Below are 27,739 nucleotides of genomic sequence, written 5' to 3' on the forward strand. Positions count from 1 at the left end.
GGAAAACAACACGCAGCTTGAAAAAAAGTTAAAACTGACTCGGCGTGTTACAAATAATGAGAAACATCACAGTGGGAATTATACTGCTGCTGCAAATTGCAGCAGGAATTGGTGAGTAAAATAGAAAAATTGATAACTGAATAATATTTTTAGACATATGCGAATGAAAGAAAATATGGACTACAATTATGTTACACCAAACTAATCGAAACCATCTGAATCACATCGGCTTAACAGTTGTAGTTGTTCGCGCTAAAGTTAAAACAAAAATTACCCCCAAATACTTAGGAAACTTTACAAACGATTTTGAAACGCTTTAAAGACATCTAAACGCTTCTAAAAAGGCTGTATCGTCATCTAAAATACGCTGACAACAATAACTGCAAGGAAAACTTACTGGCTAAATTGTATAAACGTTTGGATGCGAGCCACCTATACAGTGGGTAGCCAGAGATAAGAAAAAAATCAGTATGAACTAGCAGTAAAAAAGAAATAAATACGTCACAAAGAAAACAACTAAAATATAACAAGAAAAAGAAAGAATACATCGCTTTTATCGCGAGCGGATGAATGAAAGACAAAGGGCATAATTAGCATTAAGCTAAACGCACAAGCAGACAAAATTCGTTGTGAGCAGAATTTTTCTCGGGTACTTTCCGGCCCGTCAATACTCAAATAAAATAGAAGCACTTTTTGTTATCAAAATTTATCAAAAACAAGCATTAGTAGGGAATTCTCAACCAAGAGGTTTTGCTACACAAAGTAGAAAATCCACTTTTTCCAGAGGACTTTCAACTGATGTATTTACCACTGACGTTTTCATGGGACGACATGATTTTACCTCACAATGACATGTTCAAAGGATTAAACTACAGAGATAATCTTACAGGCACAGACCAACAATTAAAAAGAGAAAAAAAATCACGGAATAAATACTGACCTATTATTTATACTTAAATGTGATAACTTAAGGTTCTAACGACGCTAACAGTATTTGGTCCTGCATTAATCAATTGTAACTGACCACTTACAAAAGGCAAAAGGAAATACAAACACGGGGTGGGTGAGCGGTAAGTGTTAGGGCGAGTAGCTAATGCAGAACAACTGAAAATTGATTTGTTTAGGCTGAAAAAGTGTCCTTGTCTTTAATCATTCATGAAATTGTGAACTGATTACAGAACAAATATATTTTGACACGACTATCGCATGGTTTGACATGAATGGTCGAAGAAAAAATGTCTCTTACTCCGATCCGGTTAAAGACAGCTCGAGGTTGAATTTATTACGCATTCTAGTAAACCAATCTCGTTCCAGAGGTGGCACGTCATGTTCTGTTTTATTATTGTTGTTGCTTGCACTGATTACGATTAAGCTGTTAAAAAGGCCTCCGCAAATTCCTTCATGAATTCTCACTTTCTTTCTATATACTGACACTTTATTTCTGTGTTTTCTAGGGAATGCAAGTAAAGGTGTGTACATCATTGAAATTGCATAGTTGCTTGTTAAAAGAAAGAAGTACCCAAAAATACGTATGAAAATAAACTGTGCCAAGTGCGCATGTGCACAGCTCAGTCTGTACCGGCAATACATAACTAGTGTTAGTGTAAATAATGGGTAGCTGATCACTATTGGCAAACTTTTCATCTCATGGGCAACACGCGCACTTACTATCGATCGATGTAGCTCACCACTTTATTTCCCTTTGTTAGAATCTTTCGCTTTTTTTTTTTACTCAAGAAAAATAGAATTTACTCTGTTATGTGGATTTCAGTTAGAAGATAGCACGAAGAAGTAGTTAAGAAGCCAAATAAAATTGCGAACCGCTATGAAACGATAAAACGGAAAAAGGTCGTAAAGCGGGTCGGAAGTAGAGAAAAGTGAACGGTTTTTTCCCTTGTTCTTCTTGTATTTGTTTGTATTTGCAGCAGTTACAGACAACATTTTTGTACAAATCTATGTTGATATCATAATGTAAAACACGAAGCGCCGCATAGTGTTAGAAATTTCAATAAATAAATTCATCTCGGACTCATCTAAGATGGTTCATCTAAGATGGTTGCTGTCTGGAAACATGAACTCAGTTTTTTCACAGTTGCAGACCTCATAGGAAACAGTTTTGACATAATATTGTGACCCTCCACGGGATTTGGGTCACTTTGGTGTTGACACGCGCACGACACGCTCGCACGGTAAGACAAATGAGACACGATTTAACACGGAACAACCGTGTCCAGTTAATCCCTCATTGAAATTTCCTTTTGTTTTTTAGAACAAGGTAAAAACAAAGGACTAGACAATGGTCCGTGTCAGTACTCGAAAACAAAAGCTATCGTGTGAATAAAGCACGCTTACCGTGCGAATAAAGCACGCTTACTGTGCGAAAAGCACATGCTTACCGTGCGAAAAACACACGCTTACCGTGCGAAAAATTCACGGTAGCCCGTGCGAAAAAAACACACGAGTACCGTGCGAATTACCGTGTCAACGCACACTTACCGTGCGAAGGATGAGAAATAACACGTTTAGCGTGCGAATAGAGAAGTATATAAAATCAGGGACTACCATGGTACGCTTTCTCGTCAGAGGATCTATTGACAATGGACATCTGGTAAAATCTAATATCTGACGGTTGCATGATCTCGATCAATTCGGCCGATGTTAAAATAATTGCCAAAAATTGAGCTATGTCGTTCTTATACTGCCGAACTATGTCTTCTGAGACTTTGAACATTATTAGTTTGATCTGCATCGCTGTCACGACAATATTATTAAAAACAAGTAGCTGCCGAAAGAAACAGCGATGCCAAAAGACGCCATGTTTGCTGACGTGCCCAGGCTCGCGCGTCTAGTTCTCGCCCTGTTTTCCATGGTTACACTAAAAATTCGATTTACACGCAGGAGAAAACGAGCGCAAAAAAAAAAAAACGATGTAAAACCTAGCAGTTTGAGCGACACATACTCTAAGATTACTCTACCATAATTATTATCTACCGTTCGCAGCTATTCAATTTGCCATGTTAATAATTGACAGAAAACTTATCGTCAAAAAACTGTAAAACGATCATAATTCTTATGATAAGAGTGGAAAATGGCCGTCAATGGCCGCTCTGAAGTTTTAAAAAGTGCTTGTTTTACTCAGTTATAAATACAACGAAAAAGATGTCCCTGCCTTTTTGGACACAAAAAAGGAAAATAGTTATTTCTGTAGAAGATTGGTAAACAAAGCGGTTTTTTTTCTCTTCAAATTGACCTGTTACTGAAAAGAAGCCCTTAAAAATATCAACACAGGGCTCAATATCATTTAACGGTAATTTATGCTTATTTAAAACAAATACAGTAAATCAGACCTACTGTAATCAATCTATAAACTGTCCGTTATAGTAAGTAGTCAAAAAGAAGATTAAATACATACATTACACTCTCTTAACATCAATCTCACAACTACCTTAAACATGCATACGAACATAAGGCGGCTGCTTTTAAAATTAAATCGTAAAATCTTTCTTTAATCTCTGAACAAGAGTTCTTCCTTTTCTCCTACATTTAGTGTTAATTTTCGCTTTCACTATTTCCCACTGTTCCGTAAGGTTTGGTGATTCAAATTTCCGGCGGAGAACGGACATGAGTAAGTTCATTTTGCTACTGTTCAATGGCTGAAATCCCCAAACTCCGCCTGTGTTACCATTAGCCAGCTCCTCCTCACTGAACAAGACGTCAACGCAGGCAAGGGCACATGTTGTCATCTGCTTTCCAAGTCGAACAATCCCCTCAACTTTAACACGTTGCTCTTCCGTTGGGCCACTGGTTAAAGACGCTGGCTGCACGTTCGGCTCGATGGATCGCAGCGGAGCTCGGGGCAAGGGCACTGGCGGCAATTCATAGGCTGCATTTGACTGGAGAGCAGTTAGATAAGACGGCACTCGTTGCTGAGCGGCGATTTGAACTGGCAGTTGTTCTCGAGGCTTGGCAAGGCTTGTGAAGACTCCAGTGTTGGACTCTCGAGGACAATGTCATCGGAGCTTTCTCCCTCCTGGCAGATAGTTCTGATGGCATCACCAAGAAGGCTTCCTAATGTCTCATCGTCACTGAATTCCTCGCTGATCAGTGGGGTGGTAGCTTTGAGGTTACGCTTTAATGCTGTGAGTTCCTTCACGATCTTCTTGAGGCTCTGGACTTGCTCTTTTAACTCGGTGAGAATATCCGTGCTGCTCGTTTGGGTCGAAGCGTCAATGGTCTTTCCAAGTACTCTTCCATAAAACTGGATACCAATTTCTTTAGTTCTAGGCTTTGACTCCTTCCCGAGCTGCAGCTTCTTTTGTGTCTGAATTTGCTCAGCCCTCAAGTCGTTGAGCATCTGAAGCTAAAAAAATGTTTTTAATCAGTACTTTTAACTTAGGAAAATTGGTTCGTTTTACCATCCTTGTCCTTCTCTCTCTTTTTTTGGTGTAACTTAGTGAGTAGTTCGAGCTTATTGGGTCAAAGCATCAAAAGAACAGTGATGTCGATTTGATCCTAGTGTTTAAAACGGAATCCACAAGTACTTTCTTGACTTCGAGTGTTAATTGGATAAAATTATGTATCAATTTATTAACATCTTATTGCAAATTTCTGTGTTACTAACAACACCAAACATCGAACAAATTTCCGACACTCCACCTCGTCAGCTACGCTCATCTTCAAAAGACCTTCTTTCTATTCCGCATTTCAATTTGAAAACATATGGCGCAAGATCTTTCTCCGTGGCAGCTCCTACACTCTGGAATACTCTACCTTCTGACATTAAGAACAGCTCCTCAGTATCCCTTCTTAAACATAAACTTAAAACTTTCCTTTTTAAAAAAGCATTTTTATAACTTTTTAGCAACATTTTTTATTAGTCTAAGATTTTAAGCATTTTTTGTAACCTTTTAACTATTTTTATATTTATTTTTTTTAATAGTGTTTTTAATATTTTTAACGTTACTTCTGTAAAGCGCTTTTGAACTTTTAGGATATTAGCGCTATGTAAATATTTTATTATTATTATATTATTATTATTTTCCAATGAATTCTGACTCGCTAAGAAGACGATTTAACAAAATACAGTGTAGCTACTGACACGTTAAAATTACCTAGGGTAGAAAATAAGAAATAGGATTTAAATTACTCTGATACTCAATTTTTTCCAAATAAAATTAGTATAAGTCGATTTCCTGACGGATTCCGTCTTAGATGACCAATTTACACCCAGGCAAAATTTGAAAAAGAAGGAGCACAAACTTTTTCACCGAGTGATAAGGGAAGTCAAATTTGCACAACAGAAGAGTGATGGCGTTTCGTCACTGAATTGAGAGTCGTAACGACTGAGTAGACGTGAATAATAAGGTCAAGATAATCTCAGAAACAACAAGTAAGCGAATTTGAAAAGCCGACATTTCGGCTCATAGTTATATATTCTATTAGTATAATTTCCAGAGGTGAATTCAATTCTGATTTGTTGAGAAGCTCGGACTATGGCGCAATAATAATAATAATAATAATAATAATAATAATAATAATAATAATAATAATAATAATAATAATTTTTTTTTTAATTAAAAAATAAACACTTTATTAACCAATTTCTAAAAGAATTGCAATGATTTGACTATTCGAATAAGAACTTTATATATAAACATATTATTTACATAATAATAAAAACAGTGTCTTTAAAAATGTAGAAAAATAGTAAAAGCGACTTCGAGAGCAATAATAAAAGAAGAACTATAATAATAATAATAATAATAATAATAATAATAATAATAATAATAATAATAATAATAATAATAATAATAATAATAATAATAAAAGAATATTGCATCTCAAGGTTTGGCTAAGTAATGCCACGTTTGCCATCCAGGTCAGTGAACATGGCGGCATTTGCTGAGTGAAAATTTCTTTCATTTAAAAGAAATCACACCAAGTCCTGGATATTTAAAACATTTTTCAAATTAACTACCAAAGCTTTTGGACCGAAAATATTTTCAAGAGATGGTTTTCAAGGCATTAGAATTGATCGTAAACATCATGATGGTGGTTTTGGAGATTGCACGCGGCCATGTACTCAGTCAGATCGACTGGCAAAACATTATTTAGTTCTCTTCTCACTGGAGCTAGTAATTTCGAGAGGATTCACACAACTGCTCAAAAGTCACCAACGATTAAACAAAGGCACCAGATATCTATCTTTTTCGTTGTATTTGTTTTGTTCTGTGTTTTTGCTAAAACTTCAGTGTAAACGATTTCAATTGATGAATTAAACTGGTTTACACGTATGCAAGCAAGCACTTGTCAGCCTGTGTTTGTTGTTTTCGTGTTTAATTTTCTAATGTTATTAAGAAGTTTTGATATTCACCTCTGAAAATTATACTGAAACAATTATTTGCCTTAGGCTCAGTGATTACTGGCTCACTGAGGCGAATAATTGTTAAGTGAATTCAATGACCAAATTACTTCCAATCGAAATGTGAAAAGAAAGAGCACAAAACCTTCAACTGAGCGACAGCGAGAATAAAATTCGGCTATAAAAAAATAAACTGAGGTTCTCGACTTGATCCTAGACATAACGCATTTGCAAGTGTGAGGATTCGTTCTCTAGGACATTCGTAAAGCGAAAACCAGTGAAACATTATCGACTAATAAATTCGCAGTAAAAAACGATAAGAAAAAAAAGTATACAACCAAAACATGGTCAAAAGTCAGATAGTAATCGTAAGAAGTAAATTTAGTGTCCGTATCTGTTTGCTTTAAGGACGATGTACAAAACAATATATCAGAATCGTCTTGTCCATTATTTGTTTTTATACCATAACCGAGAGAATTCTCGCGCGCTGATTGGTCCAAAGTTATGGTCGATGAGAGTATAGACCATGAAAGTGACGTCAGATCACGCCACGCACACGCGCGGGCTTAAAGATGTGTAAGTTTGGTCTCCATGAATGAAAGCGAATTTTCATCGTGTTTTGTTTGAATCAAGTGCGTATAAGGGTATTTGTTTATGAATTTTTGGTCTAACTGAGAAGAACGGTGCTAGCGAACCGGCAGGAGACTGCCGATGTTCAGTGAACGAGCGCTAACAAGATCTTCAGAAAGAAAAATAATCTTGCTCGCTTCAAGCGATAGGCACACACTCAACGAGAGAGGAAAGGGTAATTAAAATTGTTATTCTTTGAATTCTTGTTCATCTTCTTTTGTATCATTGTCGTTTTTACGTGTCAGACCGGAATCTTTACGTCCTACCGGCAAAGTTTCTTTACGCTTACTCAGGCATCGCTTTTGATAAATACTTGTTCGAGTTTGTTATGGTATAAAACAAATCGACCACATTTTTCCATGATCTACTTAACAAATAGATTCCATTTTGCCGTGCGTCTGTTCAGTAATAGATCACAGATGACGTCAAAATGTGGTATGAACAGAGAAGTGGCCCACGAGGCGCTAGCCGAGTGGGTCACTGATGTGCATACCACATTTTGACGTCTTCTGTGATCTATTACTGAACAGACGCACGGCAAAATGAAATCTATTTGTTTTATATAATAACACAAGACTTTAGCACACTTCAGTGTCTTCAGTGTGAGCAATGCCGCCGTACCGATGAGCTAAGTTGTTTTGATTTCACTTTTAAGTTTTCGTTAACACGAAGCACTGTTAATCCGATTGAATAAATAGAAAAATGGTCAATTGAAAGTCAATGAAAAAACTAACCTTTATTCCGATTTGGAAAGTTGTTCAAATCTGTGAGCATTAACCGAAGCGTTGAACCGCAATACGTTTGTTTCCCGTGGCGTCGTCCGGCTAACTGTACAACATCGGCCAAACTTTCATACAGATTTCGGATAATTTCTCGAATAATTCACTGTCTTCTTCAAGCTTGTTTCGCCCAGTTAAATGCTTCGATAGGTGAACGATGCTTGGCGTATTGTTTCTCACTGAAGATTTGTAATTTAAATAAGCTGAACTGTTTTGCTTTGTTGTGGCCCCGCAAGTTTGAAAAACTTTGCCGACAACTCTGATTTGGACTATGAACTCTGATCACGCGCGCGAGTCACACCACCGCGTGACGTCATCCATGTGTCTGTACTCTGATAGATCATAAGTAAGAACCAATCAAAATGCGCGTAGAATTCAGGTTATTATATAAACTCTTATAGACCATAGAAATGACGCCATAAAATGTCCAAAACTTTGCAGTGAAACCACTCGGCTAACGCCTCGTGGTTCCAGTTGAGTTTTGAACATTTTCTGACGTCATTTCTATGGTCTATAAGAGTGTAGACCATGGAAAAATGTGGTCGATTTGTTAAGTATTTTCTGGTTTCGCATCATACGAGTGCGTTCCGTCAAGGTCGCCTCCAACGAGTTCAACACACTATCGCCCACAAGTTTAGTCATGATCAAGATTGTTGTTCTTGCTGTTGTTTGGAAATCAGTTACGTACTCGATCTTAAAGTCTTGCATGCTTGAATAACAATTGTTTCTGCATTCAATGAATTCTTCTCTTGGTATGGCGGAGCTACACGGCTCTTCTTGCTCTGCTAAATGACACCCGCAGGTTTCTCTGATGAACGCTTCTACTTTAGCTCGCTCAGAAATCTCAGCTTCGGAGAAATCAAATGCCAGGTCGCCGTCTTCGTCCTCGCATGTTTCATCGGAAGAAAGCAGCGACGATGAAACATGCGAGGACGAAGACGGCGACCGTCTTCTTCATCTTCGATTTCTCTTCTCACATTGTATTCTAACAAAACCGTCTTAAACTCTCTCGTAACCTCTTTCGATAATATTGAATAGTCGTCCTCACAGTCCATGTTGAGTTTAAAAATCTTAATTTTGCGTTTCCAGTTGAGAAATTCAGTTATTTTTCAGTCACAACAATAACAGGTAACGCATCGTCATGGGAACATGCCTGACTTAGCCGAGAGGGCCTGGACTGGGAAAGCACACAAAAATGGCGTCGATCGTCATTGTGTTCAGTTGTATTACTACGTTCAAGAGACAGGTGGCATGTCAATCGAACTCTATAAGGAAGTAGGTCTATGAAATGCCGCAGCGAAAGTTTAAAGGAAACTTGCTGTCATGCCATGGACCGATTATAAAAAAAGTTAAGGACTTGCAAGGTTCGATCGAGTATCTGAAATGAACACTCGCCCGAACTCGCATTTCAGTAGTGTTGTTCGAAATAACTACAAAATCAGTCTCAGGAAAAAAAATGTCCCCAAGTCATGGGCGAATAAGGCGTTTAAAACAGATAAAGCTTAAATGGTCGAGACAGCAGCAAAAATGTAGAAATTTTAAAAAGTAATACGACTTTTTTAATTTTCACAAACGTGTTTCGACGGTACATCCGTCATCGTCAGTGTGACGGTTATGAAAGTTTACAGTGATTTAAAACGTGCCTGTTACAAATCATACGTTACATTGCGTTGAAAAGCAATACGCTAGATAAATTTTGAAGTTAACGGAATTATAAAGAAGCGCGCGCGCGTGCAGCTATAGGGAAAGCGTCAAACTGATGTGTTTGACCTGTTGATTAAGGTCCGGCTTTTCCCGCTTGATGTACATAGACTCCTTAAGCTTAACCTGGTACTTGGTAGGTGCAGAGTCTAAGATCTTGAAGCAGTCTAAGTTACAAGAGGTACGGCATGACTCTGAAGCCTGCAAATGCTTATAAACGTGAGAGGTTCTGTCCGATGACAAGTGCTCGTGCACGCGCGTGGAGAAATGTCGGCTTGTTTCGCCAACGTAACAAGCATTACAGCTTGCACAAGAAAATTTGTACACGATGCGCGTACGGAGCCTGTCAGGGAGAGGATCTTTCACGTTAAACAAGTTCTTAATTTTAAAAGTAGAATAACAAACAAATTTGATGTCTATGGGTTTACAGAATCGATCGATTAGCTTGCGCACCCTTTGTTGTGCAACACCCGAAAAATGCCCGATGTAGGGGATCTTGAAATAGTGCTTGGGCAACTCCTGTTGCTCGACACCTGTTGAAAATTTATCCCGAGCATGTATTAGACATGTTACTCCACCGTTATGTCACGAGAGCAGTAGTAGGGAACGACACACGACCTTCAACAGGTGTCGAGCAACAGGAGTTTATAAGCATTTGCAGGCTTCAGAGTCAACAGGTCAAACACATCAATTTGACGCTTTCCCTATAGCTGCACGCTATACCGTCGAAACATGTTTGTGAAAATTAAAAAAGTCGTATTACTTTTGAAAAGATAAAGCTTAGTTACTACGATTGAAAATGTAGGGGATATCAAGTTCTTTAGATTCGCTTAAATCCGCGGGTTCATTGTATATCGCACTCAGGGCAAATCTGATCCGACTGGAATATAAATAATAACTTCGACCGGCATTTCGAATTTAATTTCGTCAAAAGTAAAGTGTCAAGAACGAATTCCTTTCGTACCGTGTCAAGCAACAAAACCTTCTCGAAACGTGTCAAGCAACACGGAAGCTTACTCCTACCGTGTCAAGCAACAAACCCTTTTCGTACCGTGTCAAGCAACACGGAAGCTACTTAAGCCTCGTACCGTGTCAATAAACAAAGCCTATCTCACCGTGTCAAGAAAACAAAGGTTTTCCGTGTCAAGCAGATAAGAACAAAGGCAACCAACACGGAACACATTAGCTTTTGTTTTGCTTATTAGTTATGTGCATATCGAAGTTCTTGACACGCTAAGCGTGTCGTGTTATAACCGTGCGAACGTGTCGTGCGCGTGTCAACACCAAAGTGACCCAAATCTCGTCTAAGTGTCATTTTTGACATTCTAGGAGCTACGGGAGGCCGTAAACTTATTCCGCTGAACGACAGTTTTTTTATACACAAATAAAGCTAGTTGTATATGCGAACTGCCAGTAAGCGAATAAAACAGGACTTGAGTTAGCAGAATGTTGATGTTACGACTTGAAATAGCCCATACACTACAATTAGAGTATGAACAAATCGTGCGCTATACTTGTACTCTGCAGCTGAGTGAAGATGGATAATAATTTTATCTTTAAGGTTGCGACTCTCCTCTTGGAATGGAAAGCAAAAAAATTCCTGACTCTGCTATCAAAGCTGCTGCAGAAGTAGGGTTATTTCATGTTATTTTTCTCTGTGTTATTTAATTTTCAGTTTGTTATCGAATGTTACTAATTATTTTTTTGTCATTTTCTTTTGGCCTTGCGAAGGACAAGGTGACTAATTTTCCTACAATAATTACAGTTAACGACTAGGCTTCATCTTTCAAGGCTAATATTGAGTAATTCACACTTTACTTTGTAAACTGCCCTTTATCATTATCTTTTCAATTCTTGGTTTTCACGTGACGTCATCAAAATTCTAAAATCCAGAATCGCAAGACCTCTGAGTTTTTATCATTCACTGGCTATTAGACGTCCTTAATATATATCATTTTGAAGGTTTTTAGATCGATAGCAATCGCCGTCTTTAAGATAGATCACTTTGAATTTCGGAGTTTCACGCCACACGAGATCCAAGATGGCCGCCAGAAGGCTGTCACGTTCTCTTTGAAAAATGCCTTATCTTGCGATTTTTAACAATCTAAACAGTGGAAGCTTTGCTAGAAGTATTTATGTAAATGTTTACCTGTTCACGAGGGTGATTCGATCGCTCTTTGTAGCAAAATTTTATGCCATATGTTTTTATTGATTTCCGGCGGCCATGTTGGAGTTCAACCAGTTGGACTCCAGCATGGAGTTTCCATACGGTGCTCTCTAAATTTGCGTGAAACAATTTAACGGATAACAAGAGTACGGAACAACATACAGACCTGATACTTGGACAAAAAGTTTATTTGGTAGTTTTCTACAACCTGTAATATTCTTGATTTTTTTTTGACTCGATAGTTTTGGATCTATTTTTTCGCGGCGTGACAGTGAAAACCACCTATTAAATATTGTTGACTGTTGTTAAGCCTTTGTATTATTTTAAGTGTCTTTGACTGACTGTATATGACTCATGTTAAGTTACTTTTTTAAAAGATATCTATTTTGAAATAAAATATTATTTTGTTAGGATCTGTCACATTTCAGTAAACCCAGCAACGCAAGGCTTGGTTACGAACGTGACTATTGGGAAGCAACGACTTCGGAACCAGGAGAGTGGATTCAAGTAGATTTAGGTGAAGTCACTATGGTCACAAAGATCGCAACTCAGGGCAGCCCATATTGGCCATACTGGGTGACTGATTACAAAGTGTCTTACAGCCTCATTGGTGGCTATTTTAAGTTTTATCGTCAGCCCTTGAATGATAGTTTTGACCAGGTGAGGTGTAGATCATTCTCGTCCCCAGAGTCCACGATAATTCTGGTCTGCGACAGAGATCGAGGGTCCCGATTTGTAAGCATACGCAGAGTACTCGTTCTGTATTTTAAGCCAATCAGATTTGACGGATTTGACTAGGGCTTTCCACAAGTTGCTCGGCAACTTTTTGGCAACTTTTCATGTTTCGAGCAACTTTTTCACCTTCGAGCAACTTTTTTCTTCTCGAGCAACTTGTTACATTTTGAGCAATTTCCAGACCGAATATTTCCGGACGTTGTCCGAGTGTTGTCCGAGGGCCATACGAAGGTTTCCAAAGCTTTACGAAGTTTGCCGAAGGTTTTGGAGGAACATTTGAAGACGTTTCAACTTTCGGCTCATTCTTTATTAAACATTACAAAACTTGTCGTCAAACATGACGTCATGGAAATCTTCACGATTTTTCTCAGTTAAAGAAATTCTTGTTATTTAACAAATTTTCCCCTTAATACGTTATTTAGAATCTTCTTTTGCTGTAAAATTGCATAAAACTTTTTAGAAATCTTACCCTTAAAGGGAAATTTGCATATATTTAGAGAAATGATTTTGATTAGAAGCAGCGTTTTGGATTTTTTGGAGAAACTTTCGAGCAACTTTATTATCAGAAGCAACATTTTTGAATTTTTGGTGCAACTTTTGAGCAACTTTTTGAGAAATGACGGGCAACTTTTTTGGAAAATCTCGAGCAACTTGTGGAAAGCCCTAGATTTGACAATGAGACCGTGAATCGAGGACTTCCGTTCCAGGATCGTGGACTCTGGGGACGGGAATTAATGTAAATGACAAAATAAATAGACCTTTTTACCAATACGGCGGCCATTTTAAATTCAATTGTTTCAAAGAGCTATTATGGGATTCCCAGGAGGCAAATTAATTTGCCCCCCTGAGCATGATTTCTTCCAAAATCGGTTAAACAGGTCCATTCTTATTAATCGAGGTACTTGGTTTAACTTTAAGGCGTTTGTAACTGTGATCGAATCGACCACCAGTATTTGATTATTTTCTCTAAAACTTCGAAGAGTTTCTGATCTCACAATAAAACACACTAATGATTTTATTGTAAACATTAACAAAAACCAATTAAAACACATCTAATATCAAGAAAGTATTGTTGATAATTCTTATTAAAGAAGAACCAAAGTAGTGTTGAATTCCTTAGGAAACAATGGTAATATATAATAATAATGGATTGATGTGTGGAGAGAATGAACTCAGAAAAAAATTCTGAGTTCACAGATGGGACTCGAACCCACGACCTTCGGTACACTAGTCGGACGCTCTAACTACTGAGCTACTGAGAACTCTAATGGTGAGCAGTGGTCATTTGTGGGTGACACAACGACTGTATCGCGCAAATCACATTATGTCAATAAACACACACATTTAACTGCATCACGCAGTCACGTAGTCACGCAGTGACGTGGTAATGTTTTCAAAATTAAATTAAGTGATTTTTAGTGGCAGTGTCACCAATTACCATGTAGTGCTACTTGAAAATCCAACGAAAGTGTTCTCATTTATTGTAAATCGATATAGATAGGATATAATTAGTATAGGGAGAATTAATACATACATACATACATACATACATACATACATACATACATACATACATACATACATACATACATACATACATACATACATACATACATACATACATACATACATACATACATACATACATACATACATACATACATACATACATACATACATACATACATACATACATACATACATACAACCTTTATTTATACACGATAAAAGATAAAAGCTACAAGCTTGTGGGGTCGTGTACAAAATTAAAATGAAAAGATAAAAAATGTTAAGAATCGTTTTAAAAGGGGTATTATCTAAATTATTGTGAATTGGAATGAGTGAGAATAAAAAGTTAAAAATATGTAAAATCCTTAAACCTATTGTTGATTGTTTGTGGCGCTAAAACGTTGTAGTTAAAATCCCTAAGAGTGTAACAATTCGCCACGTTTTTAACTCGGAAAATTCCGAGTTTTGGTGAGTGGGCCGATTTCACTCCTTCCCTCCTTCACTCCTTCCCTCCTTCACTCGATTCCTGTAAAACATTTTAATTGAATTAATTAATCAATATCAAATTGAATTAATCAATTAATCTTGTGAAGCGAGTAGGGGGCTGGGGAAAATGCGAGCCATATCTGTGTTACTTTATATGAAGTACACAAATGCTATTTATTTGTTTCTGAAAACCAAATGTTCTCCTTGTGGTATGCATTCTTCCAGGCGTAGACTCAAGCACACGGAATTTTGTGCTGAACGCATGCGCATATATGAAGTACACAAAGGCTATATATTTTCACCAAATCTTACTGAGAACTGGTTAAAACTCAACAAAATTGGGGTTTCGATTTATCGCTGAGTATTTCCGAAAAAAAAATTCGATGGTACTAGAAAAGAGTTAAATTTGAATGAAATATTCATCTATAAGCCGAGGCCGAGCGATCATCAACAAACGAAAATTATTAGCAAGCGTTTGTAATTTATTCTTGGTCATTACCTTTTATTTTAGTGGCGGCTCTTTAAAAACCATTTGGTTTAATGAGGCAACACTAGGAATGAAGTTTTTATTGGCCTTTCTTTGATATTTAGGCTGGAACTGGTCGTCCATCGGCTCGCTCTGGAATATTATTTATTTTGTCGGCGTACTGTCATCGTCTTTTGAACTGACGAGGGCATTCGAAATCCCGCATGTCTTAAACAATTTCCTTGCAATCTCTTCTACAATAATTATTTCTGCCTGAGACTGTTCCTGAGACTGAGACTGTTCCTTTCCTTAAAGTTTAGTTAAATTGCAGAATCACTGCTAACGTGACTTTTCAAGAGGAGAAGGGTCAGGAATCGATCTTTTTGGCTTGTTGTGGCGACACCAGAAACTGACCAATCAGAAGCTGCTGTTCCCACGCGTTTGGTAAACATTGTAACACGATCTGACAGAAATCGGTTTGATGTAATTTTCTTGTTCGAAACCGAAAACTTATAATACCACGACTTCTCTGCTAAAAGAAACCACTCCAGTAGAGTTTGATTGGATTCACAGTACTAGACAAATACTGGTAACAGCACATGTTTCGTTTTGATGACATTTAAAGTTCACCCGCTTGATCTGCTTGATCTTTTCGTTGTTCACCCGCTTGATCTGCTTGATCTTTTCGTTAGCAACTTGGCGAATTGCGACGAACTGAAGATTTACTGAATCATCAGGAATCATCCCGTATTCTCTGGCGATTTTGCAGTTGTTCTGAACTGTCTCTACCTCGGCAACAACTCTTAATTTGAAGGTTTAGTTGTTTGAAAAAGATGGGATTCTGAACTCAGGTGAATGTTTTGTCACGCTTCTGTACGGTTCTATTAATAAATTCATTCTTTATCAGTTGTCGTTTTTCAATTACATAGTTGTGATTTAACGAAAAAAACTAAAAGTCTAGGGTCTCGGCTTTATATAGCCGAATAAATACGGTACATGCATGCTTAACTAGCTACCAGCCGAAATATTGTATTAATGTCGGTTTTCTTGAAATAGACCAAAACTTCATTTTTCTAATGATATTATTATTTTGCCTAACCTTCAAAAAACAAAAAGGAAATATAAAAAGAAAGAAAACAATTTGCAACCGATGGGAACTCTATCACTTGTCCTTTCGGCCTGCTCTCGATGAGCAGCTAGATGACAATGAAACTAAGCTAGTGAAGTGAACTGAATTGTGGAAAGTTTAACGTCATTTGCTTTAGCAAATCTCTATTTGTCAGTTTGTTGTTTTCGATTCTTGTTTCATAATAAATTTTCAGAGTTTAGTGGCTCGTAGCCACTTTGAATAGTTATTTATAAAAGATTTAAAGTCAAGGTGTTCGATACGATCAATTAACGATGGATGAGACCGACCTATCGCATTCCAGAGGACGGCACCTCTGTACGCAATGGAGTTCTGCATATATTTCGATCTGGAACTCGGTGCTGTAAGCCCGTGTCTTAGTCTGAAAGCTGATCTGGTGTTGTAGTTTATTAGTTGTTCAACAAGGGCACGTGGGAGTGCGCCGGTGTATCCTTTATAGAGAAGTGTAATCAAGGAGAGTTTGTATATATGAGTTAAAGAATTCCACTTGGTGGAAGATAACACTTCTGTCGTGGGCTTGTCTGAAGAAAAACCAAATATGATCCTAGCAGCACGGCACTGTTGTCTTTCTACTGCTTTAAACAACTCCGTTTGAATTACTCCACCCCAGACTGGCAATGCGTACGTTATGGATGGTTGAATAACTTTTCGATAAAAAGACTCACACACGTGCCTGGGCAAAAACTGGGACTTCTTCAAAAGACTAATTTTGTTTGGGAAACTTTTAACAACGTCTTGCAGATGAGGTATCCAACTCAATTTTTGATCCAGGGTGACACCCAGTAGCCTGGTTTTCATCTTGTAATCTATAACAGACTCGCCAATGTAGATGGCAAGCAGCGGTCTTATGAGACTAGCTTTAGAGAGAATCATGGCCTCGCATTTCCTGGGATGTGGAGTTAGGCGGTTGATAACACAACAAGTGAAAAGTTCTTTGAGGGCACAGTTTAGCAAGCTACATGCTGCGTCTTGTGACGAGCTGATGCAAAAAACTGCAGTGTCATCGGCATACATAACCGTATCTCCAGATTTAATAGACGAAGGCAGATCATTTGTAAACAACGTAAAAAGAGTTGGTCCCAAAACTGAGCCCTGTGGGACTCCACACCTGAAATGTAGTTTTGAAGATTCTTTGCCATTTATTACCGTAAACTGCTTTCGGTTCGAAAGGTAACTTTCCAACCAGGCATAGAGTGGACCTTCGATTCCAAACTGCCTGTTTAACTTCTCCAAAAGACGTGAGTGAGGGACACAGTCCGCCGATTTGTTATGAAGCCAAATACCTTCGTTTTAATTTTTGGTTAAGGGGCGTTTTGGCATATCGAATGGCATATCGCTCATTGACGTGAGATATCATTTCTGCCACTCGAACGTAAAATTCCTATCTTCTCGCCACCATAATATCCTCTATATATTTTTTTAATGTGTTGGAATGCCGGTAGTAGGCAATACTGCCGATACACCAAATCCCACGGGGCAGAGAAAAAGTCTTGACCCCCGGTGGGAACCCTCCCAAAATTTTCTTTAATAGGGTGAATATCCAAGGGGATTTTGTGTAACGGCAGCATTGCCTACTACCGGCACTCCAACACATTGAAAAAATATTTACATCCTATCCCTACTAGGGGCCTGGCTTTGCTGCACTAGTCATGTAAGGATAGGAAAGAAGTGGCCCAAAGCGTGTAAAATGTCAGTGTTAATTGGAAGAAATCAAAACCATTGATTTCGGTTTATAACATCTTGGATGAATGAATTTGTTCCTCTCTTTTCTTGTTCCAAGGTTATTTTGTTACTCAGTGAGTGCACCTTCACTTACCCTGGATATTAGGGCTAACATATTTTTTTTTCTATGGGACTTAGGTGTTTCAGGCTAACATAGACAAAAATAGTATTGTTTTTAACGTACTCGACCCAGCTATTGTGACGCGATTTATACGCCTTCATCCAGTGAGGTGTCACAAACGGATGGCGCTAAGAATGGAGTTGTATGGTTGCAATTCAGGTTAGAGTTTTCATACTACTACCTTTAATTGTATTTTTTTGAAATTCGCTGGAAACAAGACTCAAAAGTTCTAAAATCAATACGATTGCAATCGGAGTCCTTAACTTTGTTCTCCTGGACCCATAATGAATAATTTATATCTCAAAAAGACCCTATTGAGTGGCATGTACATGCAAATATCTTGTTTCATTTTTTAATGCCAGCACCGACTTATTTTTAAGGATTTCCAACTCCGAAGCCTCCAGTTTGTGAAGCAGGATTAGGACTGGAAAGCTACTCCATTGACGACAAGTTTCTGACGGCATCCAGCAGTTATTTTTGGTCACCGACTACACCTGTTAATGCAGGTCGTGGGAGGCTTCATCTGTTCGCCGACTCAGTTAATGACGATAATGGTGGCTGGATAGCAGACCCAAATGAGAGATATGGCAGCTGGTTTCAGGTGGAGTTTAAAAGTTGGACTAAAGTAACGAGAATCTCAACTCAGGGAAGACAATCTCATTTAAATTGGGACTGGGTGACAAAATACCATGTGACCTATAGTTATGACGGAATATTCTTCAAAGATTATAAAGAAAATGGGAAGGATCCAAAGGTATTGATGTCTTAAGATATCACGATACAAAATGGTTTTGGTGCATTTTTACTCGCTTGATTAGGGTCAACTTTGAAGTAATATATTTTACAATTATTCCATGAGCGCGCGTTGGATATGAAATGGTAGAAAGTCAACGAGGCGCGTAGCGCCGAGTTGGCTATAACTATCAAGCGCGAGTGGAATAATTGTTTTATTAAAAACACCGCAAGAATTGCAATATTTGAGCTCCCCGGCTGTTCTCATTGACGCGTACAACTACATGAGCTCATATACTATTGCCTGTTAACCAATCAAAACTGAGGAATTGCAATATACCATTGCTAGAATTTTTTTAATAAACACTGGTAGACACTTTTATAGAGCGGCACCCAAAGCACCATTTCTTTACAGCAGGCAGCGCACTTACAAATTGTTTCGTTTTGAAATTTGTGAAATATTAATATGTAGGAAACCATTAAAGACGTATACTATTGGTATTAGTAATCATTTCCGTGAAACGTCTTATAGCCGTCTATAGTTTTCTAGCTCTATTTTGCTTCGCTATGAACTAAAATATGTTATACACGAAAGGTACCCATTCCAATACTGCAGATTAATCCATCCTCCCCCCGAAAGTTGAAATTATCAGGTTAATAATACCAAAACCAGAATTTTGAACTTGACGATTGGTCTAGTGTACGGAACCATTGAAATGGAACAAGACAAGCTAGAAAGAATACATGAGTTTCCAATCACAATAGTGTACCTTTTTTTACATTTCTGCTCTCTTCTCGAAAAAAAGAGATAGAAAAAAGGCTGCTTAATCTCGAAATCACGAGAGTCGTTCCTTTCGGAGCTTTCGCAATTTTCCTTACTTTGAATCAAAATAACTATAAACGAGATTTTCATCACTAATCAGTTATTTCTCATTAGTTTTTGTCGCTTGCTTACTAAATAAAGGTTGTATTGTGTTGAAAACGTTCTATAAAATTGGAAGCTTTAAGTTTTTTTCCTAATTTCATTCATCCTGACATTTTACTCAGCTACATTTTGCTTAAAAAGCTCTAAAGTTATTCTAACTCGCAGAAATTGATTGTCACTCCATAAAACAATTAAATAAGAAATATACAAGTAGTCTTTTCTCCTTTCCGCTAAATAGTTATGTTTACACGAAAATTTAGCACCACTTAAGTCGCTGCTGTTTCCTTTATCAAGGTTTTCGATGGAAACACAAATCGATACACTGTTGTGAGTCACAAACTGAAGAATCCAATCATTACACGTTACATCCGAATCAACCCTATAAGCTATCATGGTTTTCAGATTTCCTTGAGAGCTGACTTCTATGGTTGTCAAACTGGTAAGTAGTCATTGCATTTTGTTGTTATCTGTGACAAATTCAACTCTCCTTCATTATTTCTTCTTAGCACTTTAATAACATATCGGTAATTAAGGTGGCTCGTACCAGTTTTTCTTGCGTGGGAAGTCTGGTGACTAGCGCGCGCGTCACGCTTCATACCCACGAGTCACGCGCGAGATTTGGAAAGGAAAACAAACATGGCGGCCCAGCGCGAGGTTGCTTTTCCTCAATTTAAGAAAAAATTCCGCGTTCAACTGAAGCTGTTTCAACAAGAACATTTTAAGTAAACTTAATGTTCGTCAGACAAAATGTTTTCGGATCTCACTGCTTGAGTTACAAAAGCAAATTCGCATGTGCTACGATCGATCTTGTCGGAGATCGTGAGTCAATTTTCGTTTTAGCTTATTTGAGCTCGCTGTCAAACACATGATTATTCAGACAAAGAAATACTTAAAAGTAAGACCTAAGAGGCACAACTGGCGCCAACTGAAACTGGCTAAATCCCATGAAATCCTGAGCCAAATAGTTTCGCAGACAAAGCAAGGGGAAGTCCACGCGTGTTGCGCGCGTATGTGCCCGCAAATATCAGCGGTAGTCAGAACTGAGCATGAGTAAATGCCAAACTTTTAAAATCGAAATTTTGAAGTGCATGGAAACGCGCGTGGGAATTATCGAATTCGCGAAGGCTTTAGCAAGAAAACTAACTCGATGACCCCTATTTTTTATTGCCCTAATATTTTCCTTTTTTGTAAAGGAAACTTCAGAAAAAATCTAAAAAAATTCTACGAAAGGAATTTTTAATTACTTACAAATTGCCCTTTTTTGCATTTGCAGAAAATCCGCTTCGTAGAATTTTTTTAAAATAATTATACACTTTCTTTTTCAGATGCCAAAAGTTATCACGAGAAAAAAAATGGGGGTCATCGAGTTAGTTTTCAAGATATAAGCACCGGAAGCTGAAAAAGGGTCCCAAAACCCCTACTAAAAACCATTGGCTATCGTTGCCATGGTAACCACTGATGACGTAATTATCGATATTTTGGATCAACAACACAATGGGTAATTTAATCATACAAAAAGTTTGTTACGATCTTTAATTGATTTTTTGGCCATTTTTTTTCAAAGGTCGCACAGTCAAAAACCTGAAAACTGGTACGAGCCACCTTAAGAGCTCATTTCATTCAGGCAATTCGTCACCCTACTATACGTAGAGATATAACAAGTTGTACAATAAATCACTAAAAAGTTTATACTTATTATCGGAAATTTTTGTGAATCACTCTTGCAAATTCCAATTACAATCGCAGGATTTTCAGTTCCAAAGATTCCCGGCTGTAGAGCACCACTGGGAATGGAGAGTGGCCTGATATCAAATTCTTCCATAACAGCTTCCTCCCAAGACGACTCAAATGGACCTGAAAATGCCAGACTTCACTTTAAAGGACAAACTGGCCAAAACGGCGGGTGGGTGCCAAAATGGCATGAGCCATGGGAAGACCACAGTCACTGGCTTCAGGTCGACTTTGGAGCCGAGACACAAGTTACGGGCATTTCTACACAGGGTAATTCCAAAGTCAACTTTGGGGAATGGGTTAAAAGTTACTCTCTAAGATACAGCAATAATGGATCATACTTTGAACAATATCACCCAGAATCAAACAACAAGGTAAATCATTACAGGCAGTTATAGAGAATGGTCGCATTTTTTGTTCTTTTTCATTGCATCATGTTAATAGTAAAGTTTACTTAGCTCTTGCTTTCATTCCTGAAGACCTTTCCAGGAAACTCAGACACGAACAATGTTGTCACTCATGAGCTGGTCCCACCAATACGAGCACAGTATATAAGAGTTATTCCCGAGTCTTGGCACAATCGTATAGGTTTGCGGTTAGAGTTCTACGGCTGCCAAGCAAGTAAGCGTCCTTTCTTCTAACACGTCTTTTACATTCTTATTTTAATGAAAGGTTTGTGAATACCGTGCACTCTTCTGATAATATAACGAGCAGACCATAACCCCTAAGGTTTAAACCTGGTTCCTGTGCTTAGATTGAGCACGTTCTGTGAGGGCTTTCTACTAAGAGCAAAATAATTTCTCTGTGCATAAATAGGACGAAAACCTTAGGGGGGGGGGGGCTCCATCGAGGCCCCCTCCCCCCCCCTCTGGTACCACGGTGCGGGTATGAATTTGCTCATACGTCTGAAGGTTAAGGACATGAAAGACAATTTTGCTTTAAAATGGCATTTCTTTTATTATAGCACTAGTTGTACTAGTTAAAATATTGGCCCCTTATAAGTGTCCTTTGCTGTAGTGCCAGCCATGCATGTAATTAGTTTTTCTACACGTTACAGTGACGTCTGGAACAAGCATTTATACAAAAAGAGATTCGGCAACAAAAAGTACAGGGTTTATTTGCGTTGTGTGGTTCCCTGCATTAAATGTTTCATAATTATATGAACATTGCTGTACGTAACTTGTGAATAAACGCCAATTTCAAATAAAAAAGAACAAAAAACTTTTAAAGAAATTTATCTTTTTTTCAGTTCAGTGAATAAACGCCAATTTTAAACAAAAAAAGCAACCAACAAAATCAATAAATTTTCTTTTTTTTCAGTTCTGGCAGAAAACGGTGCCTTTTCTCAATGGAGTTCCTGGACTGAATGTTTTGCAACTTGTGGTGTTGGACTTCGCTTACGGAACCGTTCTTGTACAAATCCACCTCCTGGTCGTTATGGAAAGGACTGCTCACACTTAGGAAGTAACAACCAGACAGCAGAATGCAACAGTGGAAAGGACTGCCCTTATTTGGAAAATAAAAATAAGACAGCAAATTGCAGCAGCCAAGAGAATTGCTCTCTTCTTAGAAATAACACTCAGATAGCAGAATGTAACAATTCAAGTTGCGCAGGTAAAACTCGTAAAGTGTCTCGTTTAATTTCTACTAGTAGCAGTTTAGATTCGCTAATGCCTAGTAAATTATGGTCTGTCCGGAGGTTTATTGCATCTGCTTAAATAATAGGGAGATCAAGGATCCGAACCACTGCAAAAACGAGGACAACGTCGACAGAGTCAAGTAAGTAGACTTTGCTCAAAATTTCTAAGTTAAAAAAAAACAATTTATTATATAAACTGCAGTGGCATAGCGAGTGGTAGCAAATCGAGAAAAATGGTATCACACATGTGTGGATAAAAATGATATCCACACATGTGTGATGTCATTCTGACCAATCAGCTCGCAGAGTTTGCCATGTTTCAATGCTCAATGAGTCAAAGTTTATCGATATTAAGTCGAAACGTCTTCGGATCTTCCTCGGCAATCTTTGGTAATCTTTGGAAATCATCGAAAATCTTCGGAAAATGGTCGGAAATCTTCGAAAATTTGGCAAAAACATCGTTATTAGTTGGTTTATATAATAAAAAGAATAATACATGGTTGCTTGGAGATATTAAAGTTATCTTCTCGTGGTAAAATCGATGTCTCACTCATTCGCGGCACTCACTCGTGCGCTATGGATTTGAACACTCTAAGATAAGTTACATATCTCCGCTCAACCATGTATCATCCTCCTTATATTCTAATTTAACTGACAGTACATGTATAAGCAAACATTTTGCCGCCTATACTATTTTTCTACTCAAGTCTCAACAGAGAGACTTGTGAGGGGGGTGTATTACTAAGCCGTAAAAACGCGAGGAAAACATCTTCATCTTTCACCTTACTGATTTTAAGATCTTGTTTCAGAGTTCATGTGAAGGTGAAGGTCAAGAAATATGTAATGACTTTGCTTTGTGTCGGTTCTTAGCTGCATGGCACACAGGGCACAGAGGAGTCAAGTCCGCAATTCAAAATCTCTACCGTGCAAAACGACCTTCAAAAGTTTTTCAAAGCGATCGTGTGAGCCGTACGTGATGCAACACCGTCATGCGATACTTGTTTACAGATCGTCTGGTCTGGTGATATCGTATTCATACCCTCATGCGACATCCGCAGACATCAATGTTTGTGGGCGTTACCAGAGAGACCAGCAGTAAGAAAAAGAGCAAGGGACGAAAGCGATTTGAGGCGAAATTCCGATCCCTCGTTACTCGCTCAAAATCAAACGAGACGATCTCATTTTTAACATGTGGTTTAAGACTAGGATTGTCTCCCCATACGCTGTAAGAAAATCTTCAAACAAGTCGTTTAAGCTGTATTTCGGGGGACGAGTTTTAGGCAGTTAAAAATTCGTTTTCGTACAATGTGGACCGGAGGATACCGGTGGCGGAAATGCGTCACGAGACATGTGATGTTGCAATACCATAATGTGTTTCACAAGTAACTTACCACTTTGAAGAGAAAACATTGTTTTCCACATTCAATTTCTTCGGATTGCGTTGTTTCTCGTCTGGTAAATTTCGCTTTTCCCGGAGAGCACTATTCATATTTTGAATTTTACCGCCGTTCGAAAGATCAGTTTTTGTTTTGAATTTCGGATTAGTAACGGTTGATTTCAGCTGTCACAGCATGGATCTACACACGACTTCCGTTTCCGCCACCAGTATGCTTCGGGTGACATCGAGCCGATCACGTGGTATAATGTTTCGTCCCTTGTCTCTTTTCTTCTCGGCACTTCGTGTCTCGTCGGAAAGCTTCGCTTTCCAAAAAAAAAATCCCCAGGCGATCATTGTCAGAATACGATATCACCAGACGATCTGCAAACAAGTATCGCATGACGGCGCTGTATCACGATCGCTTTGAAGGGCGTTTTGCACGGTAGAGATTTTGAATTGCGGACAAACTTGACTCCTCTGTGCCCTGTGCACGGCATTGGATAAAGTATCTCTCTTTATCTAGGTTCCAATCATACCATAATGTACGTTTCTACATCGCTTGGAATCCTGGTAGCACTTGCCTTGATTACTGGCTTACTGATAAAGTACTGTTTTTTGAACAAGAAAAGCATTTCTTCGCCTTCAGGTTGGTAGCTTGCTTACGCTGGAGACGTAACAGCCCGGGGGGGGGGGGGGGGACTCCCACATGAAACGGAAGGGGATGCTCGTCGGAAATTTTGAAAAGAACCCCTAAAAGAGACCAATCTGGGTGTGGCTCAAGCTTTTCTTGACCCCTAAAAGATACCAAAAAACTAAAAATGGAGTTTATATTTGTATATTTCTTCGTGTGTAACCCAAAACGAGACCATTATGGATAAAAATATTGGCATTTTGGGCGTTTTGCCCGGAACACCCTAAGCGAGACCAAAAATCCGAAATTTACACCCCTAAGCGAGACGACGAGCATCCCCGTCACTTTCATATACGAGTCCCCCCCCCCCCCCCCCCCCCCCCCCTTCGGGCGTAACAGCCAAATACTCACTATGAAACTTAACGTTTGCTAAGAAATCACTTCTGAGGATTTAAATGACAAAACCATAGCTTCATTTCAACCAAATGTGTCTCCTGGGCGTTTTAGTTTTAAGTTGCAAGCAAATGAGTTTCACTTTGAAAACTGTTCAGCCCAACAGTATTCCAAATACCCATATCGCCATCCGTTTCAATCTTCTCCACTTTTGGCGATCCATACCTTTTTGTATTTGCAGTGTTATTTAAATGTTTCCTTCACTGCTTTAAGCAGTTATTTGTATATTTCACCGGATTTATGGCCATTTTCCACGCCAAAGTTTGGCCAAAGTCCATGACACAGTTCCTTTAACTCGTTTTACTGAAAATGTTCATGAAAATGAATTTACTCGGACGTACATAAATTACCTCTAAATCAAAAGAAAATCAAATAATCTTTGGGGGAGAAAACATTAAAAAAGGAACAATCAACCGAAAAGAAACGAAAATGACAAACATTGCGACGATTTACGACCAACGAAGGTACTTGAACAATTTGGGTTAAATACGTAAAAACGTAACCTTTTTATTGGTTGCACTATGAGGAAAGGTATACTCCCAAACTACAAGTTGAGTTCAAAGTTGGCTAGTCTGTCATATCAGTTTAAAAAACCCTTTGATATTGGCAAATGACATTAAAGTACTCTTTGTCAGAGTTTATAGTTTGATGTGGACTAATTTTTAGTACGTACGACAGACAGATATGATAATACTACGTATGTCTAACTACCATAACAGTGTAATTAAACCACAAATCGCCACGATAACCCATTCCCTCCTTAATATATACTTAGTTCAGATTGCGTCGAAAATAAGTCAGAAACTGGATGGTACACCATTTCTCGGAGTTCCAACCATCCTCAAGCAGCTCTGTGATTGTTTTTTTTCTAGTGACACTTGAAAGACGTATTTTTTCTGCAAAAATTTGACGACACTCTTGTCTGTCTTTGTCGATGGGATAGGTAGATAGAGCTCTCTGAACCTTCCGGGAACTACAAGAAAACTTGAAAAATATCTTTTCCCAGAAGTAAACGTGTTTGTGACACACGACATTACTTATTTGTCTTACATAAGAGCTAGGGCTTTAAGAGTTGAAAACGATTTTTTTAAGGTTTCTTTTTCTTTATCTTTGTGCAGAATTCAAATATCACGCTTTCATAATATACAGCCAAGAGGACTCTCATTGGGTGAGCGGCACACTCCTTCCATTACTCGAAGAGAAGCATCATTTTAAGTGCTGTATTCACTACAGAGACTTTACACCTGGAAAGCCTTCCCAGGAGTGCATGGCAGAAAGCGTCTATAGTAGCCACAAAATCATAGCAGTGTTATCAAGCAACTTTTTGAAGAGTAATTACTGTAGCTACGAACTCAACATCGCCAAATACCGACTTCTAAACAGAAAAGACGACAGTCTGGTTATTATAAGGATCGATAAAGAATCTGAGTGCCGCAAGCTTCCTCGAGAACTGAGAAAAAGAAATTTCATCGATTATTCTAATTCACTGGAAAAGCCTCAGTGGGAAAGCAGACTTCTTAGGTTTCTTAATGTGCAAAATGATTCCAGTAAACACGACGTCAAAGTAGAGCAGACTGAATGTAAAAACACCGTTGGTGATTGTGAAGTTGTTATAAATACTGTTAGTAGTCCTAGAAGTGAAGATTTGATTAATAATGACACAGAGAAGGACATTGTTATGGAACAGGAAACAGTGTTATAAACTCGAGCTCTTTTTCGAGCAACATTGATTGTTAAATGAATCGAGTAAAGTAATAGTAAGGTGAACATTGATTGTAAAATGAATCGAAGAAGTAAAAGCTAAAGGGCGTCCATGAGAGAACAGGGCAGAAACAGGCAGGAGGTGATACAGGTTAAATCACCGATTTCGCTCAAACTTGGCATAAATGTTGGCAATGAAGAGCTAACAACCCTGGCGAAACTTTAAGTTAAAATATTTTTTCCCTTCAAGTTATAGCACCTTTTGCAAAACGGCAATTTTTCACTTAGTTATGCATATTTAATTAGCTCACTTTGATTGACCAGTTCCACAAGAAAAATGTTAAAAATGACGATGTTTGGCAAGACCTGCTTGTATTTAAGACGTTGCCATGGCAACGTCAAATACCATGGACATATGGTTGACATATCACAACAGCTACTGAAAGTTTCAGCATTGTAGAGTAAATCCTCTTTTTAAAAATTTGGAAAAAACCTTATGGGGGTGTACCTCCGAGGGTTATGTCTGAAATTTAAAAAAAAAGTTTAAAATGAATTAAAAGACATCCTTTGTGTAGTTCTCTAGGTATAATATTTTGGTGATCTAGCCCGGAGAGCTTTTTTTTTCGATCAATGGGTCTAACTTAACCAGCTTTTCAATAAACTCTCGTGTGTACAGGGGGTATACAATAAAATTACAGAATTGCTATATCGTTTTAATTGGGATT

General features: G+C 38.2%; 2 protein-coding genes across 2 annotated transcripts; one reads left to right on the top strand and one right to left on the bottom strand.

Moving 5' to 3' along the window:
- On the top strand, window positions 1–27,588 carry LOC144633247 (uncharacterized). The gene is made up of 12 exons (XM_078492082.1): window positions 1–111; window positions 1,455–1,469; window positions 11,033–12,298; window positions 17,842–17,983; window positions 18,205–18,578; window positions 19,776–19,920; window positions 21,228–21,586; window positions 21,692–21,833; window positions 22,533–22,826; window positions 22,938–22,991; window positions 24,753–24,875; window positions 26,432–27,588. Exons 3-12 carry the CDS (start codon window positions 12,167–12,169, stop codon window positions 27,013–27,015), a joined length of 2,349 nt encoding a protein of 782 aa, XP_078348208.1. The 5' UTR covers window positions 1–111; window positions 1,455–1,469; window positions 11,033–12,166; the 3' UTR covers window positions 27,016–27,588.
- Window positions 3,905–8,363, bottom strand: LOC144633374 (uncharacterized). Its single transcript, XM_078492255.1, has 2 exons — window positions 7,726–8,363; window positions 3,905–4,360 (listed from the first exon to the last, which is right to left on the bottom strand). Exon 2 carries the CDS (start codon window positions 4,352–4,354, stop codon window positions 3,905–3,907), a length of 450 nt encoding a protein of 149 aa, XP_078348381.1. The 5' UTR covers window positions 4,355–4,360; window positions 7,726–8,363.
- Window positions 27,589–27,739: the final 151 nt, after the last annotated feature.

This window comes from Oculina patagonica, chromosome 12 (genome assembly GCF_052425735.1).
Source record: "Oculina patagonica isolate OP01 chromosome 12, crgOcupat, whole genome shotgun sequence".
Classification (NCBI taxonomy): Eukaryota; Metazoa; Cnidaria; class Anthozoa; order Scleractinia; family Oculinidae; genus Oculina; species Oculina patagonica.

What these genes read in the sequence shown, in the direction of transcription:
- LOC144633247 (XM_078492082.1), top strand. Translation starts at nt 12,167, where the DNA reads ATGGTCACAAAGATCGCAACTCAGGGCAGCCCATATTGGCCATACTGG. An exon ending in TGAATGATAGTTTTGACCAG is followed by an intron (nt 12,299 to 17,841) that starts GTGAGGTGTAGA and finishes TATGGGACTTAG; the next exon opens with GTGTTTCAGGCTAACATAGA. An exon ending in GACAACGTCGACAGAGTCAA is followed by an intron (nt 22,992 to 24,752) that starts GTAAGTAGACTT and finishes CTCTTTATCTAG; the next exon opens with GTTCCAATCATACCATAATG.
- LOC144633374 (XM_078492255.1), bottom strand. Translation starts at nt 4,354, where the DNA reads ATGCTCAACGACTTGAGGGCTGAGCAAATTCAGACACAAAAGAAGCTG.